Source organism: Chiloscyllium punctatum, chromosome 7 (assembly GCF_047496795.1).
Source record: "Chiloscyllium punctatum isolate Juve2018m chromosome 7, sChiPun1.3, whole genome shotgun sequence".
NCBI lineage: Eukaryota > Metazoa > Chordata > Chondrichthyes > Orectolobiformes > Hemiscylliidae > Chiloscyllium > Chiloscyllium punctatum.
The window spans coordinates 63,519,375-63,538,176 of record NC_092745.1 but is presented as its reverse complement, the minus strand read 5'-3'; the positions used below and the strand labels follow the sequence as shown (position 1 = coordinate 63,538,176).

Below are 18,802 nucleotides of genomic sequence, written 5' to 3'. Positions count from 1 at the left end.
CCTCAGGCAACTGTCTGTGTGAAGTTTGCCCATTCTCCCCACATTACTCTAGGTGCTCCGGTTTCATGCCACAGTCCAAAAAATGTGCAGTTAGGTGAATGGGCCATGCTAAATTACCCATTGTGTTAGGTGAAGGGGTAAATGTAGGGGAATGGATCTGGGTGGGCTGCTCTTCGGAGGGTCGGTGTGGACTTGTTGGACCGAAGGGCCTGTTTCCACATTGTAAGTAAGCTAAAAAAAACTTAAAAGGCATCTGGATGGGTATATGAATAGGAGGGATTTAGAGGGATATGGGCCAAACGCTGAAAAATGGGACATGATTAATTTTTCATATCTGGTCAGCATGGACAAGTTGGACCAAAGGGTGTGCTTCCGCGCTGTATATCTTTATGACCCTATGACTGTAAGTGCTTATTGCCAAAAGAAACTTTAAACCAGCTCCTCTACTACAACTTGACAGCATTATCACTCCTGCTACAACTCACTTGCTCCTACTTTTATAATCACTCATGCGTGGCAACAGAAACAATTCGGACGTTACTACCAATTTATTAAATATCTTACTTGCTCCATAAATCTATCAGCAGGACCTCACCCCTTTTTCTACTTCTGTCATTAGTACTGATATGGGCCCCTCCATGCTATTCATCCTCTCTACTCTGCTTTCCTTGATACTGAGAGCAGAGGAATGGTATTACTAGGCTGGAATCATACCTTCAAGTTGCAGAAATCTGGGTGCTGAATACCGCATCACAATTGATTTCTTTATCTTCCTGATCTTGCACCTCCTTCTCCCCCACCTTTTACGGCTGAGCCGTGCACAATGTCATGGATTTCATTCTGGTTGTACTTTTTAAAGGAACCATCTCACCTTCACAGAATGCAATGCCAAGCAAACACAAAGTAATTACACTTGCTTTGAAATCAAAGAAAATCCCTTTCAACACCCGTCAGGGCAGACATTAAGCTGGGAGTCCATCTGCTTTCTCAGCTGAGTACAAAAGATTCCCTGGAGCTATTTCAAAGAAGTGTAGTGAACATTTCCCCTGCACGAGCAAGTGAACTGAATAAAGTGCTGAATTAAAACTGCAGGAACTGCGGGTGCTGGAAATCAGAAACTAAAACAGAAATCGCTGGACAAGCTCAACTGGTTTGGCAGCATTTGTGGAGACAAATTGGAGTTAATGTTTCAGGTCCAGGTGAGCTACGTTCTAAGGAAGGGTCACTGGACCCAAAATGTTAACTTTCATTTCTCTCTCCACAGATGCTACCAGACCTTCTGAGCTTTTCCAGCTTTTTCTGTTTTTGTTTGTGAACAAGCTGCTGGTTGCTATTAGAACATAGAACAATACAGCGCAGAACAGGCCCTTTGGCCCTTGATGTTGCGCCAACCTGTGAACTATTCTCAACTCGCCCCCCCCCCCCCCCAATCCCCCCCCCCACCTCCACACTATCGCAAAATTATCCATGTGCGTATCTAAGGATTGTTTAAATCTCCCTAATGTGGCTGAGTTGACTACATTAGCAGGTAGGGCATTCCACGCCCTTACCACTCTCTGCGTAAAGAACCTGCCTCTGACATCTGTCACTGTTTCTGGGATCTCACTGTGCACACTTTGCTTACTACACTTCAATACAAAGTCTTCTTCTCTGTTTCCAATAATAAATACTTTAGGTAAAACAGTCCATTGATATTATCCTTTCTCATTCATATGTCATCATTACACTACAAAATCAATGTTGTTTCCAAATGGTGGATATCAATGAGGCTCACAATATTTAAATATTGTCAACCACTCCTCTTTCTGTCTCTATTAAAACTGGAAGTGGCAAGTTGGAGTCAGGGTTCAGATTTTTAACATTTTAGTTCCCCTGCTGAACTATAGTGGGTCATCTAGGAGGACCTGGGAGAAACATGGCAGGCTGTTGAGGTTCAGTGAGTATACTTCAAAGCACCAAGCTGCAAGGCAATACTATTCTAGCATTCGACCTCCATTCATAGTTATTACTGTGCTGCTCAGCTACCTGGACCACCTCATCTAGTTTTTATTGTTACACTTCTGTGAAGTAACATAGCATCTCCTACCACAAGAAACATATTATGATAGCTGAAAGCTGGAGCATTACAGAGGGCTGTAACATACATACCTCACTATTTGTTGCTGAGTCACTGCTCAGTAGTATCACCTGGGCTGCAATCAGAGCTACAAACAGGTTCTTGTGAATGGAGGTTCGGTCAGATTTTGGAATACTAGAGATTTAAGTAAAGTCAAAACTTCAGTCAGTTTGCACTTCTCTGTTACTCTGTCGAAACATTAATCTGCTAACTCAGCCATTGTCAAGAAAACGTACAACTTACTGGGAGTGAAGGAACATGAACTTTAGCCGTGACCATGTCATGCCACCTCAACATTCTCGTAACATGCATTAAAACATTGTTCTTTAATTTAGCAGGAGTTATCAATGTACCTATAACGCAACGGATTTAATAGAATACTTACTCCAGTACCGTGAAAAGGGTCAAGGTAACCACAAGGGCACACAGTGAGGCTCCAGATCCAATGAATGTCAACTTGTTTAAGATTATCTCCGTCTCCAAACCCCACTGTGTAAAATATTAGACTAACATTAGGTGTTGCATTTGGTAAAACAAACAAGAGCAGAACTTGTGTAATTAAAAGTAGGGCCTTGGGTAGTGTTGTAGAACAGAGAGACTGAGCGGTTCAGGTACATAATTCCTTGAAGCTGCATCACATGTAGATAAGGTGGTTAAGAAGGCATTTAGCATGCTTGCTTTCATTGCTCAGACCTTTGAATACAGGAGTTGGGACTTCATGTTAAGGTTGTACAGGATGTTGGTGAGGCATCTTCTGAAGTACTATGTCTGGTCACCCTGTTATAGGATGGATATTATTATTAAGCTGGAAAGGGGTCAGTAGAGATTTACTGGGATGTTGCCAGGAATGGAGGGTTTGAGTTATAAGGACAGACTGGACTGGCTGGGACATTTTTCACTGGACGGTAGGAGGTTGAGGAGTGATTTTATCGAGCTTTGTAAAATCATGAGGGGTATAGATAAGGTGCATGGTAGGTTTCTTTTCCCTAGGGTGGGGGATTTCAATATTAGGAGGTACTTTTAATAATAAAAAGATTTAAAAAGAGATGGGAGCATTTTTTAACACATAAAGTAGTTCGTGTGTGGAATGAACTCCCAGAGGGAGTGATGGGTGTGGGTACAGTTACAATGTTTAAAACACATTTAGATAAGTACATGAATAAGAACTATTTGGAAGGATATGGGTCAAGCATGGCAGGTGGCACTAGTTTTGTTTAGGATTATGGTTGGCAAGGGTCTGTTTCCATGTTATTTGACTCCATGACTTTATAACAATATGTTGCTGGAAACTGGTGATTTAGTGAATTCCATTCCATTACATTAGATAATTCTTTACTGTCATTTTACATTCTACAATATGCACAATTAACAGAGTTATGCCCATACAGCAGTACATAAAATATATGCTGCAGTACTAATGCAATCTTTGCACAATTTTGCCTTGCAGCCTCCAATGAAAAGGATGTTTGGGTCAAGTGATGAGTTGGGGTGGTCGTGCTTCACATGGACACTTTACACCATCATAGATCAAGCATTGCTGATACATTTCCCAAACAGCTCCTCAATCCACTCACACAGCTTCCGCAAATCCTGTCAAACTCCAGAGAATGGTGTACCACCCAAACATGCATAAGTGTGTGTACCATGCAGGTAAAAACTACATGAGTCAAGAAAATGTGGTAGTATGACATAGATATGCCTGGCAATCACCATCTCCAATAAGAGACACTCTTAACCTCCACCCTTTGATATTCAATTGTGTTATCGCTATCAACATTCTTAGCTGGACTCACCACATAAATACAAGAACAAATCAGAGACTAGAAATACTGACCTCCTGACTCCCAAAGCCTGTCCACCATCTACAAGGTAAAAGTCCGGAGTGTGATGAAATACCCCTCGCTTACCTGGATGAATTCAGCTCCAACAACACTCAGGAAGCTTGACACCATTCAGAACAGAGCAGCCCACTTCAAAAGCTCCACAATTCACAAATACCCACTCAGGAGCAGTAGTGCTTGCTGTCTACAAGAAGCACTGCAGAAACTGACCAAAGATCCTTAGCCAGCATCTTCCAAACCCACAACCGCTTGCACCTAGACGGACAAGGGCAGCAGATACATTTGCCTCCAGGTCAGTCTCCATCCTGATGTGGAAATCTATCACTGTTCCTTCACTTTTCTTGGATCAACGTTCAAGAATTCCCATCCGACCGGCATTGTGGATCTACTTACAGCACATTGACTGCAGCGGTTCAAGAAGGCAGCCCACCAGCGCCTTCTCAAGGGCAACTAAGAATGGGTAATAAATGCTGGCCCAGCCAGCAACACACGTTCCCATGAATAAATGAAAAAAAGACTAGACCTGCACTTTTAAGACAATAATAATTGAGTCAATGCGGTCAGTCAATTATGCAGGTGCAATGTACAGTAATAGCAATAAGCACAGAATCTAGTCTGTGTATGCAGTTTTGTGATGTCTTAACCTTGTAAACAGTTAGTGAATCAAATAAATTTCAGATATCTGACTTCAGAACCATCTAACCATCCATAATAATATGTTACGCAGACTAATATATGTGGGCTTTCTACATTAAAAATGTTAATCATTTTCCCCATTTTCTTTTTCCAAAACAGCATTAAAGTAAGAAACGTCCATATAACATCAACAATGAATGCCACCTATGACTCAGCATTCTGAGGAAGGGTCATTGGACCCGAAACATTAACTTTGATTTCTCTGCACAAATGCTGCCAGACCTGCTGAGCTCAACTGGCAAAGAACACCAGTCGGTCAAAAGAATCCTCATTTTGGGCGCCGAAAGGTGAAGATGACGAAAGTCTGCCAGTATTCCTGGACTGTAAAGATCCTGGCGAGACTTTTCAGATTTAGGAAGATCAACTTAAAGTTTAAGTTAACTTCAAGATGCACATGGAGAAAGTGAGGACTGCAGATGCCGGAGCTCAGAGTCGAGAGGGTGGTGCTGGAAAAGCACAGCAGGTCAGGCAGCACCTGAGGATCAGGAGAATCGATGTCTCAGGCATAAGCCCCTCATCATTCCTGATGAAGGACTTATGCCCGAAATGTCAATTCCCCTCCTCCTCCTCTTTGGATGTTGCCTAACCTGCTGTGCTTTTTCAGCACTACACTGTCCATTCAAGATGCACATGTTTGAGTTTATGTCACACCACCCACATTCAGGTGAAATGATCAACTATTTCATAGACAGGTGCCAATGCAAAATATGATTTCTCCACAGCTAAATGCTAATGGAACTGTTGACTCCCTCTACACCGAGTAAGTCTTTCTGAAAGGCACTTCTGGAAAACCTAAGGAGTTAGGTTAGACACTCTGTTAGAAGAAGCACACAAGTACAAACCAATTGCAGCGGGCCAGCAGTATCTGCAGGGGTCTGGGTGTGAAACAGCCATTACAGCTGTCAAGTGATGAAGCAGTACATCCAAATCTTGCAGGAGCTGGGCTTGTCTCACCCACCAAGACAATGTCCATCATTTTGTGGTATATGCAAGCTACAAGAGCACACTGGGCAGAAATGTATGGGAAGTCAAATTTTCCAGAGGATGTGAAGAAAACATAACCAATGAACAATGCTAACGGAGCTTCCAAAATTCCATCCATGCTCATAAATAGAGTCCAAGAGAAAACCACAACCTTACAGCTTACAGCATGCACTATATGCCAACACTAACACTGGACTAAGTGCAAAAAACATCCCTTTACACATCTTACACACGATGTATAGAGTCAGAAGGGGTAGAATCTATGTGGGAAGAATTGAGGAACTGCAAAAAACGACCCTAACAGGAATAATGTACAGAGCTGAAAAATGTGTTGCTGGAAAAGCGCAGCAGGTCAGGCAGCTTCCAAGGAGCAGGAGAATCGACGTTTCAGGCATAAGCCCTTCTTCAGGAATGAAGATTATACCCGAAACATCGATTCTCCTGCTCCTTGGATGCTGCCTGACCTGCTGCGCTTTTTCAGCAACACATTTTTCAGCTCTGATCTCCAGCATCTCCAGCATCTCACTCTCTCCTAAAGGAATAACGTACAGGCCTCCTAGCAGTAGTCTGGATGTGGGGCAGAAAATAAACTGGGGATTCAAAAGATATGTCAGAAAGGCACTGTTTACAATAATCATAGTGAAGTTCATAATCCAGGTGGACTGGGAAAATCAGGTTGGTAGCAGGTCCAAAGAAGAGGAACTTGTGGAATGTCTACAAGATAGATTTGTTGGCCATACTGACCACAAACTAATAGAAATGATCTGTCAAGAACCTCCCACAACTGCAATTCCACCATTATAATGTCTGCCTGTGAAGATCCAAAATTACAATTTCGAATTACCACACATGCCATATTCCCAGGTGACCACCTATGAGGCTCTTAGCAGACATTCAAAACCCACTCAGAACAAAAATATTCCTTTCAACCAACAACTGGGTATTATCAAACCCAAACTAGAAGATAGCCCTAATATCAATCCCATTGCTCTGGTCATGACCAAGCACAGCAGAGTCAGTAAACTACATCCGATGATGGATGCAGTTCAATAGCTCCAAAACATCACCACGAGTAGGGGGTCTCAATGCTCCAGCATATCCCCTAGCTGGTCTGTTTATTTTGGTTGCTTGGAGATAATCAAGGACCCTCCGGCAATGCAACCTTCAGTGGCAAACAACGTAATTCTGCAATCTCTATGTCAAGTCATGCTGGACCATATACATGGACATGGCAGGGAGGTCGAGAAAATAAAACAAGAGATTTACATGTCAATTCCATTAAACTCAACAGTCAAGAGAACTTTTCCTTTCACCTGAGATTCTTTCTGCGCCACTATATAAGATAACAACTGATGTTTTCCATATCCAAGGACACAAGATTTCCTTTTTAAGCAAGTTTCCTCTCGACAAATTAACGATAGCCCCATGCATCCATTCTTGACACAATGCCTGCTACATTTAGGATACTGGACCTCAATTAATCTGGCAACAATTGTCTACTGTACAAATACTAGTGCTGCCTTCCAATACATGCAGCATATGAAATGTACAATGTCTTACCTGTCCTTCTTACTCCCCTGGCTGCAATAATCTCACAGAATGAACTGTTCATGTGGTAAACTCCATAATCATTAAATGGAAAGTGAACATTTCAACTTCTCAAATGGTCATGTTAAAATGACACACTACTCATGATGGGAATTGTTACACTGCATCCCATGTATCCTTGCATATGTTATCAGAAAGAGATTCTCATTCTTCAAGAAAAGAGGTTTGTTTAAGGGGGTGGGGTTATCTTAAGTCACAGATTCCAGACAAGACAGACTTTAAAATGGTTACACAGCATCATGACATTTAACGCTGACATTCCAGTACGAAAAGGTATCCATCTCAGCTGCACTCACTCTCTCTGTGTAATGGAGTCAGTTTGTTAAGTATTTGTGTGTGTAATGTACAATTACATCAGTAAACACAGAACCAAGCAACCATACCCATCTGTAATCATTCAAAGAACTGCAGATGCTGGAGATCTGAAACAAAAACAGAAATTGCTGGTGAAACTCAGCAGGTCTGGCAGAGCAGGAGAGTCGTCAGACTCAAAACCTTTAACTCTGCTTCCTCCCACAGATGCTGCTGAGTTTCACCAGCAACTTCTGTTTTTGTCCGATATATATCTGTTTGGGTGGTGATATGTGGGAGGGTGGCACTGTGTGGATCTGCCTCCCAAACTGGAGAGCTGCCAGATATCATAGCCTTGTAAACAGTGGTGCACAAAACTGTCCGATAGCTGACTCAAGGAGAACATGATGATCTGTGGGATATGGTATGCAGACTAACATATAACACACCACAAAAATGCAACCGAAAGGACATAAAAAGAGAAAAGATTTGTAAATTGTAAAGTGTTTTACTTTGAGATAGAAAAATGTAAAACTGTTTAACAATCCTAATATGCTTCAGAAACTTGATGTGGAGGTGCCAGTGTTGGACTGGGCTGGACAAAGTCAGAGGTCACACAACACCAGGCTAGAGTGCAGCAGGTTTATTTGAAATCACAAGCTTTCAGATCACTGCCCCACGGAGCAGCGCTCTGAAAACTTGTGATTTCAAATAAACCTGTTGGACTATAACCTGGTGTCATGTGACCTTTGACTTCAGAAACAGGGTAAGTTATAACGGGGATCAAAGAAATGGCAGGAAATTTCATACATACTTTGGTTCTGTCGTCACAAAGGAAGATACAAAGAACATACCAAAAATATTGAGTAGCACAAGGTCTAGTGAGATGGAGGAACTGGATGAAATCAGTATTAATATAGAAATGATGTGGGGGAAATTGTTGGGATTAAAGACTGATGAATCTCCAGGGTTCAATAACCTACTTCCCAGAGTACCTAAGGGACTGGCCCTAGAAATTGTGAATGTATTAGTAGTCATCTTTCAAGATTCTACAGACTCTGCAACAATTCCTATGGATTGGAGGGTAGCTAATGTAACCAGAGTATTTTAAAAAGGAGGTAGAGAGAAAAGCAGAGAATTATAGACTGTTTAGCCTGACATTAGTGTTGGGGAAAATAGCAGAGTCTGTTATAAAATGTTTACTAACACAGCACTTGAAAAACAGTGATGAAATTGAATGGAGTCAGCATGGATTTACAAAAAGGGAAATCAAGCTTGACCGATCTACTGAAACTTTCCGAGCATGTAACCAGTAGAATTGTTAAGGAGGGGCCAGTGGATGTGGTTTACTTGAACTTCCAAAGGCTTTCAAGAAGGTCCAACATAAGAGATGAAGGTAAAATTAAAGCACGCAGGATAGGGATGGTAGTGTACTGACATACGGAGAAAACTGGTTGGCAGACAGGCAACAAAGAGCAGGAATTAATGGGTCATCTTCTGAGTGGCAGCTAGTGACTGGAAGCGTATATTGCTTCGATCCCAGCTATTCACAACACATAATTATGATCTGGATGATGGAACAAAATGTAATATCTTCATGTTTGCAGACGACACAAAGTTGGTTGGGTGGACGAGCTGTGAGGGGGATGCAGAGGTGTTTCAGTACTATTTGGACAAGCTGAGTGACTGGGTAAATGCATATCAAGTGAAACATAATGTGGATAAATGTGAGGGTATCCACTTTGATGCAAAAACACAAAGAAAAATTGCAATCTTAACAGTGATTGATTGGTAACGGGGAAGGGGCAATGAGACCTGGATATCTTTGTACACTAGTCGCTAAAAATAAGCATGCATGGTGCAACAGGCAGTAAAGAAGGCAAATGGTATGTTGGCCTTCAGAGTGACAGGGTTCAAGTATAGGAACAGGGATGTCTTGCTGCAGTTGAAAAGGGTCTTGATGAGACCACACCTGGAGTATTGTGTGCAGTTTTGGTCTCCTTATCTGAAGAAGTATGTTCTAGCTCTGCAGACAGTGCAGTAAAGGTTTACCATACTAATTCCTTGGATGGCAGTCCAGACATATGAAGCAAGACAGGATCAGACAATATTCACTGGAGATTAGAAGAATGAGAGGAGATTGAATAGAAACCTGGCAGGACTAGACAGGGTAAACGCAGAAAGGTAAAGTAGAAGGCAACTCACCGTTGTCTTACCAGACCATAGAGATACTCCCACATTAGAGAGAGATTCAACTAGTGGTGGTCTAAACTGAGGGTCACTACACCTCAGGTGAGGGAAGAGGTTTAGAAGAGTCCTTCAGGATAACTTCAACCAGTACAGAAATCAAACCCACACTTTTCATCACTCTACATTGCAAATCAGCTGTCCAGCTAACCAATCACTGCCATGATGACAATGATGGAAGGATGTTCCTAATTACCAGGGAGTCCATAACCAGGGTCACAGTCCTGAGATGAGGAGAAATTTCTTCATCCAGAGAGGGGTGAGCCTGTGGAATTCTTTGCCACAGAATGAGGTCAAGGCCAAAGCACTGAATGTTTCCACGAAGTAGATATAATTCATCATCGTTGTGGCCATCTCTCGAGGTCGAGATTGATGGTCTTCATTCCATTGATCTAGTTATGGGCTCTCAGGTGGCTTATGAGTCCAATCTTGGCTTTGTAAGTTTTTCCACATTTACAAGTAGTTCCAGATGGCAGATTGGGCTTTGGTTGTTGCAGCCTCACTTTCTGTTTTCTTTTCTTCGGGTTCTGTACATCTGTTGGCTTTGAAAGTTGCTGTTCCTTCCCGGACAATGGTTTGCCAGGGTTTGCTGTCCTTGGCATTGGTTTCCCAATTATTGATGTTGACATTACATTTCTTCATGCTGGCTTTTAAAACATCTTTGAATCTCTTCTGTTGTCTGCTTCTTTTACATTTGCCTTCTTTAAGCTGGGAGTAGAAGATTTGTTTCGGCAGACATTCGTCTTTCATCTGAACAACATGACCGCTCCATCTTAGTTGGTTCTTGATGGCACAGTCTTCGATGCTTGTTGTTTTTGCTTCATTCAGCACGCTGATGTTGGTTCTTCTATATCCTCAACAGATATTTAAGATGTTTCAAAAGCATCGTTGATGGAAATTTTCAAGTGCCTTCAGATGTTGAAGTTGTCCAAGTTTCTAATGCACACAAGAGCTTTGGGACCACCATTGCTTTATACACTAACATTTTGATGTCTGTCCAGATGTCACGATCATGAAAGACTCTTATTTGGAGACATCCAAAAGCTGCTCCAGTGCATTTAAGACAACGTTGGATCTCATCATTAGGGCCAACATTGGAGGAGGGGTGACTTCCAAGAAACGGAAAGTGGTCCACGTTTTCCAGGGTTGTTTTGCCAAGTTGAATTGATGGCTTGACCCGATTTGTCTTAGGTGGCGATGGTTGATAGATGATCTGAGACTTCTTGGAATTGATGGTAAGCCCAAGTTTTGTATATGCACAGTTGAGGGAAGTCAGAATCTGCTGTAGGTGGTTTTCTGAGAGAGCTGAAACGCTCTTGTCATCTGCATATTGGAACTCAATGAGGGAACTCATAGATGTCTTGTTTTTGGATTGAAGACAGGCAAGATTGAAAACTCTGCCATCTATTCTGTAGACAATTTTGATTCCTCATGATAGGTCATCCTTGATGATGTGGATAACTGTTGCAGTAAAGACGGTGAACAAAGTTGGGGCAATCACATATCCCTGTTTTACTCCTGATCTAACTTGAAAAGGCTCACAGTTACTGTTGCTGACCATGACTGTGGCAAGTATGCCATCATGAAGGAGTCTCAGAATTCGAATTCAACTCCAAGAAAAATATTGTGAACAAGTTCAACCTTTGCAAATGGCATTCATTGACCGCACCAAAGCCTTTGACTCAGTATCAAGGGAACTCCTATGGGATGTTCTATCCACCTATGGATGCCCTGAAACGATAGAGTTCATAGGGCTAAAGGGATCAAAGGAATAAACAGGAATAGGGTGCTGAGTTGGATGATCAGTCATAATCATACTGAATGAAGTAGCAGGCTGGAAGGGCTGAATGTCCTACTTTTGATCTTATTTTCTATATATCTATTTTCACTGATTAATGTCACATGAAACAACCCATATGCGTAAATGAATATAAGGATATGAATTGGGAAATCACACATCAAAAATGAGAAGTTCAAACATTCTTATAAAACAAATCTTGCACTTGTGCAAATAAAGTTCTGAATACAGCAGACATTGGGTATCATGATAATTTATTTTCCTTTTGGTCTGATTTCACTTAATGCGGGGCCATAAATGATTTCTTTGTTGCTTTTCTCTATGTAGCAAGCCATGTTTAGACAGTGTGTCACAAGCAGACAAACCTTATTAATGCGTGTGAAAAGTGTCAAATTGTGGTTGTGTTATGTTAGATTGTCAGGAAAGCTTTATTGGTTCAATGTTGCAAATGTTCAACTGAGTGTTAATCCACACACACAAGCTCCACATTGTTTCCAATGTGGAAAATTATTTCTAGTCAGGTCTATCAACACATCAATCTCAATTAGTCAGTCAAATTGTGAAATCCAGACTGGTTCACACCAGACTCAGGATAGATGAGAAAAAGGGAAATAGATGCCAATTCCCACACATTACTCAAATAAGCACACCAGAATGGAAAAACAATCCCTTGGGCTGTTTTTTCAATGGCAGGGAACATGCACTCTCCTCCCTATCAGTGTAAACCTACCTGTACTTCTGTGAACTGCATTAACACAGCGAAGTTGGTTGTGTGGTTACAGAAGCAGATTGTGATCTCAGACTCAAACTGAATCACTTGGCAACCTTGGTTTGACCATCCCGCATATTGTCCATCTCTGAAATAAACATTACAAGATCATACAATCTCTGAATAATACCAATTCTTTTAGGCTTTTGAACAATCTATTCAATAAGTCGATGCTTTGTCAGAATTAGTGATTAACTGGGATGCAGATACCCATTTTGACAGTACTCTGAATGCTTTCAGAAAATTAGCAAGGAAACATCTTACCCCGTATGGAATAGAATCAGCACACATTCAGGCAAATTAACGTTAATTCAGCTGATTTCTACTTCAGGTTTACAGCACTATTAACTGCCTAAGTACCAACAAGGAGGAGAAAAGGAGGCAGGCTCCTCCTCTTGATAGGTATCCAGGAACCCCAGCTGGATTTGAAGGGTTTATTTTCCCCCTTTTTCTCACTACAAGGGAAAAAAAATGGTGTGGAAATCTGTGTTAGTCACACAGCAATTCCTTTCCCCCCCAACAATCAAAAACGTTGGAAAGTATTCTCCAACTGCAACGCAATGCCAACAATCTGATGACACTTTGATACTTTAACCAGTTGGGGTAAAGTATTACATAGAGCATGCCCAGAATAAAAGATGAATGTGTGCGTAATGACCTTCAGGAATAATAGAGCGCCTATGTAATAAGACATTTCTCCAATCCTTACAAAATATAGTGATTTGCACTGGGCAAATGTCAGGGTACTTACAGAAGACTGAAGTTCCAAAACACACAAGCTGGGATGGCCACTTTTGAATATCCAACCTTGAAAAAGAGCATAACACAATAGTTGTGTCAAGTTCACACTCAACTCAAGTAGTGGAATTCAGCAATATTGTCTTTTGACAAACTTATCCAAAACTGTGTGTTTGTATCTGCACTGAATTAAGACAAGACTCGGGGGAGATAAGTACATGAGATTGACCACTTTCGATATCCTTCAAGTAAACATGAGACAACAAAAGCAAACTGCCTTTGACCAACTGGTAATCCCAAAAGCACCAGATGACTGATGAATCAATGGTGATGTGATTCTGCTGCAGTAGGGGTGTTCAACTGGGGTTGACAGAAGGAAGAAAAACATTGTACTTTGTTCAGGCATGGCACGCGGGCATCAGTGGTGAGGCCAACATTTAGTGCCCATCCCTATTTGCCTTGGGAAGGGTGGTGAGTTGTCTTCGTGAACCACTGCAGTCCTTGGAGTGAAAGGGTGTTCCAGGATTTTGACTCAGCGACAGTGAAGAGGCAGTGAGACAGTTTCAAGTTAGGATGTGATGGGGCTTGGAGGAAACCTGCAGGTGGTGAAATTTGCAAGTATCTGTTGCTCTCGTTCTTCTGGGTGATGACAGAGTTTACAAGTTTAGCAAGCACTGTTGAGGAGTCCATGGTGAGATGCTGCATTGCATCTTTCAATAGTACGCACTGCTGCTGCTATTATGTATTGGTGATGAAGGGAACGAATACTGAAGGTTGTTGTTGGGGAGCCAATCAAGTCAGGCACTCTGTCCCAGACAGTGATGAGCCTTTTGAGTGTTGTAAGAGCTGTACTCATTCAGGCAAGTGGGTAGTATTCTGTCACACTCCTGACTGGTGCCTCATAAATGATGTCTAAGCAATGGGAGACAGGAGGTAAGTTACTCACTGCAAAATTCCTAGACGCCGATCTGCTGCTGTAGCCACAGTATTTATATAAGACCATAAGAACTAGGAACAGGTGTAGGCCATTTAGCCTCTTGACACTGCTCTATCAGTCCATAAGGTCATGGCTGATTCAACTTTCCTCATGTCCACTTTGGCGCCTTTTCTCGAAAACCCTCGATTCCCTGACAGATCAAGAACCTACCTATCTCACAGAAGGACTCTGACCCTACACCCATCTGTGATGAGGAGTTCCAAAGACTCAGAGAAGAAATTCCTCATTTCAGCTTTAAATTGGCATCGCTTGTTTCGGAGAGTAGGCCCTCTGGTCCTAGACTCTCTGGAGGGGAAACATCCTCCCAGCATTTACCCTTCAGTGTTCTATAGGTTTCCGTGAGATCACTTCTAATTCTTCTAAACTCCAGTAAGTAGAGTCCCAACCAGTTCAACCTTTGCACATTAGACAAATCCTTCCATGCCAGGATCATTCTAGGGAATCTTCTCTGAACTGTCTCCAAAGAAATAATATATTTTCTTAAATAAGGGACGAAAACTGCTCACAGTACTCCAGGTGTGGTCTCACCAACACCTTGTACAGTACTTCCCTACTCTTATACTCCAAGCCCCCTCGAGGACAACATTCCATTAGCCTTCCTGATTACTTACTGTCTTTATATGCCTGCTTTCTGTGTTTTGTGCACAGGAGTCTTAGTAAACTCCTTATATGCTTAATCCAGTTCAGTCTCTGGTCAGTGGTTACCCTGAGGCTGTTGGTAGTTGGGGGGCCGTGGTCAATTATGGTATTGGATGTTAAGGGGCAATAGTTAGATTCTCTTTTGATGGAGATGATCATTATCTGGCACATGTGCAACACAACAGTGAACAGTTAAGACTTAGCAAGGAAATTCCAGTGTCGAGGTAGTGCAAAAAGGAGTTTTATTTTGTAGTTAACCATGTCATACCTAGCACTACCTGAAAAAGATACTTGGTTCATATAAAGGTAAAGGTAATGTTTCCATAGTCTTACCAGACCATAGACTGCTCTCTCTCATTTAACCTGAGGATTACCATGCCTCAGGCAAAGGAGGGTTTGAGAGGGTGGGACCTTCATAATAACCTCAGCTGATGTGGGAATTGAACCCATGCTGCTAGTGTCACCCTGTATATAACCAACCCCCTTATCAAGTGTATATACACAGCCGCACAAATACATTAATTAAATGTGTCTGGCAAAGCTAAAACCACATCAAGCACAAGAAAGTAAGATTGTGTGCACTGGCTTTTGGAGTGCCGCTCCTTCATCAGATGGTTGTGAACCAGGAGCAGAACTCTGAAAGCCAGTGCTTCCAAATAAACCTATTGGACTATAACCTGGTGTTGTGTGATTTGTCCACCCCAGTCCAACACCAGCTCCTCAGCATCATGACTGTCATATCGAAATTGAGTCGCTCTTTCAATCCAAGACTTCAGAAAGTATAAACATTATGAACATAGTTAAAATCCAGCCTGAGGAAGCTTCTCAATCTGCTTACCACAGGCCTGTGTGAGAGAGAGTACTGCACAGCAGTGGGGATGTTTCTTGCTCTGACTGGATCACGTACAGTTGAAGAGATAACAGCTGTTTGAAGTTGATTTATCTGCAAACTGGAATAATAACACATCGTGTAACATTGACTGTTAATACAGCAAAAGCCCAGAAATTCTCCACTGATATGTTCTGGCATCTGTTTTCTAATATTTGGAACATTTAACAGTTATTTTTCAACATTGTAGGGGTGTATTTGTCTGTTAACTGATTAATTATAGAATCTAATTTGTTGTAATAATTGTAAAACAAAAATTACTTAGTAGCTTTTACTGGGCAGCACGGTGGCTCACTGGTTAGCACTGCTGCCTCACAGCACCAGGGACCCAAGTTGAATTCCCACCTCGTGCAACTGTCTGTATGGAGTTTGCACATTCTCCCTGTGTCTGCGTGGGTTTGTTCCGGGTTCCTCCCACTGTCCAAAGATGTGCAGGTCAGGTGAATTGGCCACGCTAAATTGCCCACAGTGTTAGGTGTAGGGGAATGGGTCTGGGTGGGTTGCTCTTCAGAGGGTCAGTGTGGACTTGTTGGGCTGAAGGGCCTGTTTCCACACTGTAGGTAATTTAATCTAATCTTTTTTTAAGATCCTACAATCTAATAGTGTTCTTTGTTGTTACTAAATTCAGATGGAGCCACTCGACAAAGGGGCGTAAATTAAAATTAGGTCATTAAAAACATCAACTGATTCACAGTCAACACGAAAGGACTTGTGTCATCATAGAGTCCAACATAAGAAATGCAGCCTCAATAGCACAACCCAATACTGAGCAGGACAGAGTTCAGATTAAATACTGTAATCAAAACCTCCATTCCATCAAACTTGCACTGCTCCTCCTTTGCTCCATAGCAGAAAACAAACACTGCACTAACCAACTTTATAAAAGTTAATAGCACACATTCTTGTGCACAGTAGTGTGGAATCATGTTCAAAAAGATGAAACAAAGACCTCACATTGGTCTCACTTCTATTCCATATGAGAAAATGGTATTGATCATCAGGAGAAAGTGAGGACTGCAGATGCCCCAGTCCCTTCATCCAGATCACTGGGTGGCACGGTGGCACAGTGGTTAGCACTGCTGCCTCACAGCACCAGAGACCCGGGTTCAATTCCCGCCTCAGGCGACTGACTGTGTGGAGTTTGCACGTTCTCCCCGTGTCTGCGTGGGTTTCCTCCGGGTGCTCCGGTTTCCTCCCACAGTCCAAAGATGTGCAGGTCAGGTGAATTGGCCATGCTAAATTGCCCGTAGTGTTAGGTAAGGGGTAGATGTAGGGGTATGGGTGGGTTGCGCTTCGGCGGGGCGGTGTGGACTTGTTGGGCCGAAGGGCCTGTTTCCACACTGTAAGTAATCTAAAACAAAAAAAAAAAATCAGAGCTGAAAATGTGTTGCTGGAAAAGCGCAGCAGGTCAGGCAGCATCCAAGGAGCAGGAGAATCGACGTTTCGGGCATGAGCCCTTCTTCAGGGCTCATGCCCGAAACATCGATTCCCTTCATCATCAGGAGTAAAGTTGTCATGACATTTGGTTTGATTGCAATGAACACTATATGACAGATACAAAGTTGTCTAAAGTATAATTCTGATCCATTACTTCAAAATTCCACACAGTAGATTAGTGTCAATTTATAACACAGCAAATTGTAAATGTGATCTGGTATAATACACTCGCTAATTTGTTGCTTTCATGGTTCAGCAGTGAATTTTATCATCCTAGAAAATCAACTTCTTGCTTAGAATATTGAATTCTTATAGATTTTGCAGAATAAAATGTGAAATATAAGCAGAAACTGCTGAAAATACTGAACAGGCTGATCACCTGTTGCTTTGAACAATCAATTTTTTCTTTCAGATAAAATAAATTCCCTCTATTTGTTGTTTATTTATACAGCTTTTATTTCAAAAATGAAATATTATCCATCTGAGAATCTTCTACCTATCATTGTCAAAACGTTCTTGTCGTTGGTTCTTAATCTTACCGTTTGTCTGATCTCCCAGCTAGTAATACAGAGTCGAGATTATGAGGTGCCAAATGATGCTCCACACTCCGATAGTAAGCATTTATAAATATCAGTTCACTGTACCCTAAAGAAACACACACTTATTTATTTCTGAAAATACATTAGTCACACAAAAATATTCTGGAAAGTTACAACGTGGATAACATCTATGTACCTATCCCATCAACTCAAAACAATACATTAAAGAAAACTATACCGAAGGAAGGTTTCTGCGGTTAGGTACTATCTATATAATCACATTCCTTGAGCTCCTAACTAATCATATAAATTCCTTTCATTTAAAAGGATAGCCCCTGTAAAACTGTGCTGTCCGCTGCATGTGCAGACATTCAATAGGCCTCACTAAAACTAAACAGTGGTTTGTTTAAAATTTGTTTTACGACTCTCCTTTGACAGTTAGCTAAACATAAAACTTTATATTTATTCGACTCTAAAAAATCTGATATCTAAGGCTGTCGCCTATGTTTTTTCCAATGGTCAGCTAAAATGTAGATGGGAGTTGTGCACGGAAACATTGTGGAATATGCCGTCATTGCAGATTCAGAGAAAATAAATTTCCCAGCAAACTGAAGATTCCACTGGCTGATTCCTCTACATTGCCTGGGAATCCTCCAATGGTGTCCGTTTAAATTGAAGCATTCATAGGGTTCCAATGCAGATTAACAGATAGTTCTTTGGGAAAAGTTAGACTATAAATATCTAATTCCTGGGTATCCATTCAAGTTACCCCCAGTTAATTTCAGCCATCTTCAATGACACCTGCCCAGCCCCTTCTAACCTGACAACTCCCTCTCCCACCAGCCAACCACTTTGACAGCTTCTATGAAAGGTTAATTATATCAAATTTGGATACCGGGAAGGTAAGGTGGCAGGGCACAAAGTGGAAAGAGGGCCAGGTAAATGATGGAGTGTTCGGGTAGGTTGGGCTGGGTAGGAGATATGGGGTCTGGTGGGAGTGCCCCTCCTGTGTGTAGGTGGGGTGCGCAGAAAGGTAGAGCGGGCATAAAGCACAGCATCCAGCTGTGGGGCGAGAGGGGTCAGGTCCAGAGCGGAGGAGGGGGTGTCGGGTCTGGGGGTGGGGGAGGGTATGCTGGGTCCAGAGTAGGAAAGGGCAGTGGGGGAATAGGGGTGTTGGGTCTGGGAGAAGAGGGGTGTTGGATCTGGGAGAAGG

The 18,802-nt window shown here is 42.0% G+C and overlaps 1 protein-coding gene across 6 annotated transcripts in view; it reads right to left on the bottom strand.

Moving 5' to 3' along the window:
* Positions 1-18,802, bottom strand: part of LOC140479741 (adhesion G protein-coupled receptor D2) — a 287,369-nt gene that overhangs the window by 223,480 nt on the left and 45,087 nt on the right. For all 6 annotated transcript variants that reach the window (XM_072573840.1, XM_072573839.1, XM_072573842.1 and 3 more), the window contains 6 exons: positions 17,590-17,695; positions 15,563-15,674; positions 13,102-13,157; positions 12,312-12,438; positions 2,502-2,605; positions 2,149-2,251 (listed from right to left, as the gene is read on the bottom strand). In XM_072573840.1, coding sequence (XP_072429941.1) covers positions 2,149-2,251; positions 2,502-2,605; positions 12,312-12,438; positions 13,102-13,157; positions 15,563-15,674; positions 17,590-17,695 — 608 coding nt within the window. The remainder of the gene's footprint in view (positions 1-2,148; positions 2,252-2,501; positions 2,606-12,311; positions 12,439-13,101; positions 13,158-15,562; positions 15,675-17,589; positions 17,696-18,802) is intronic.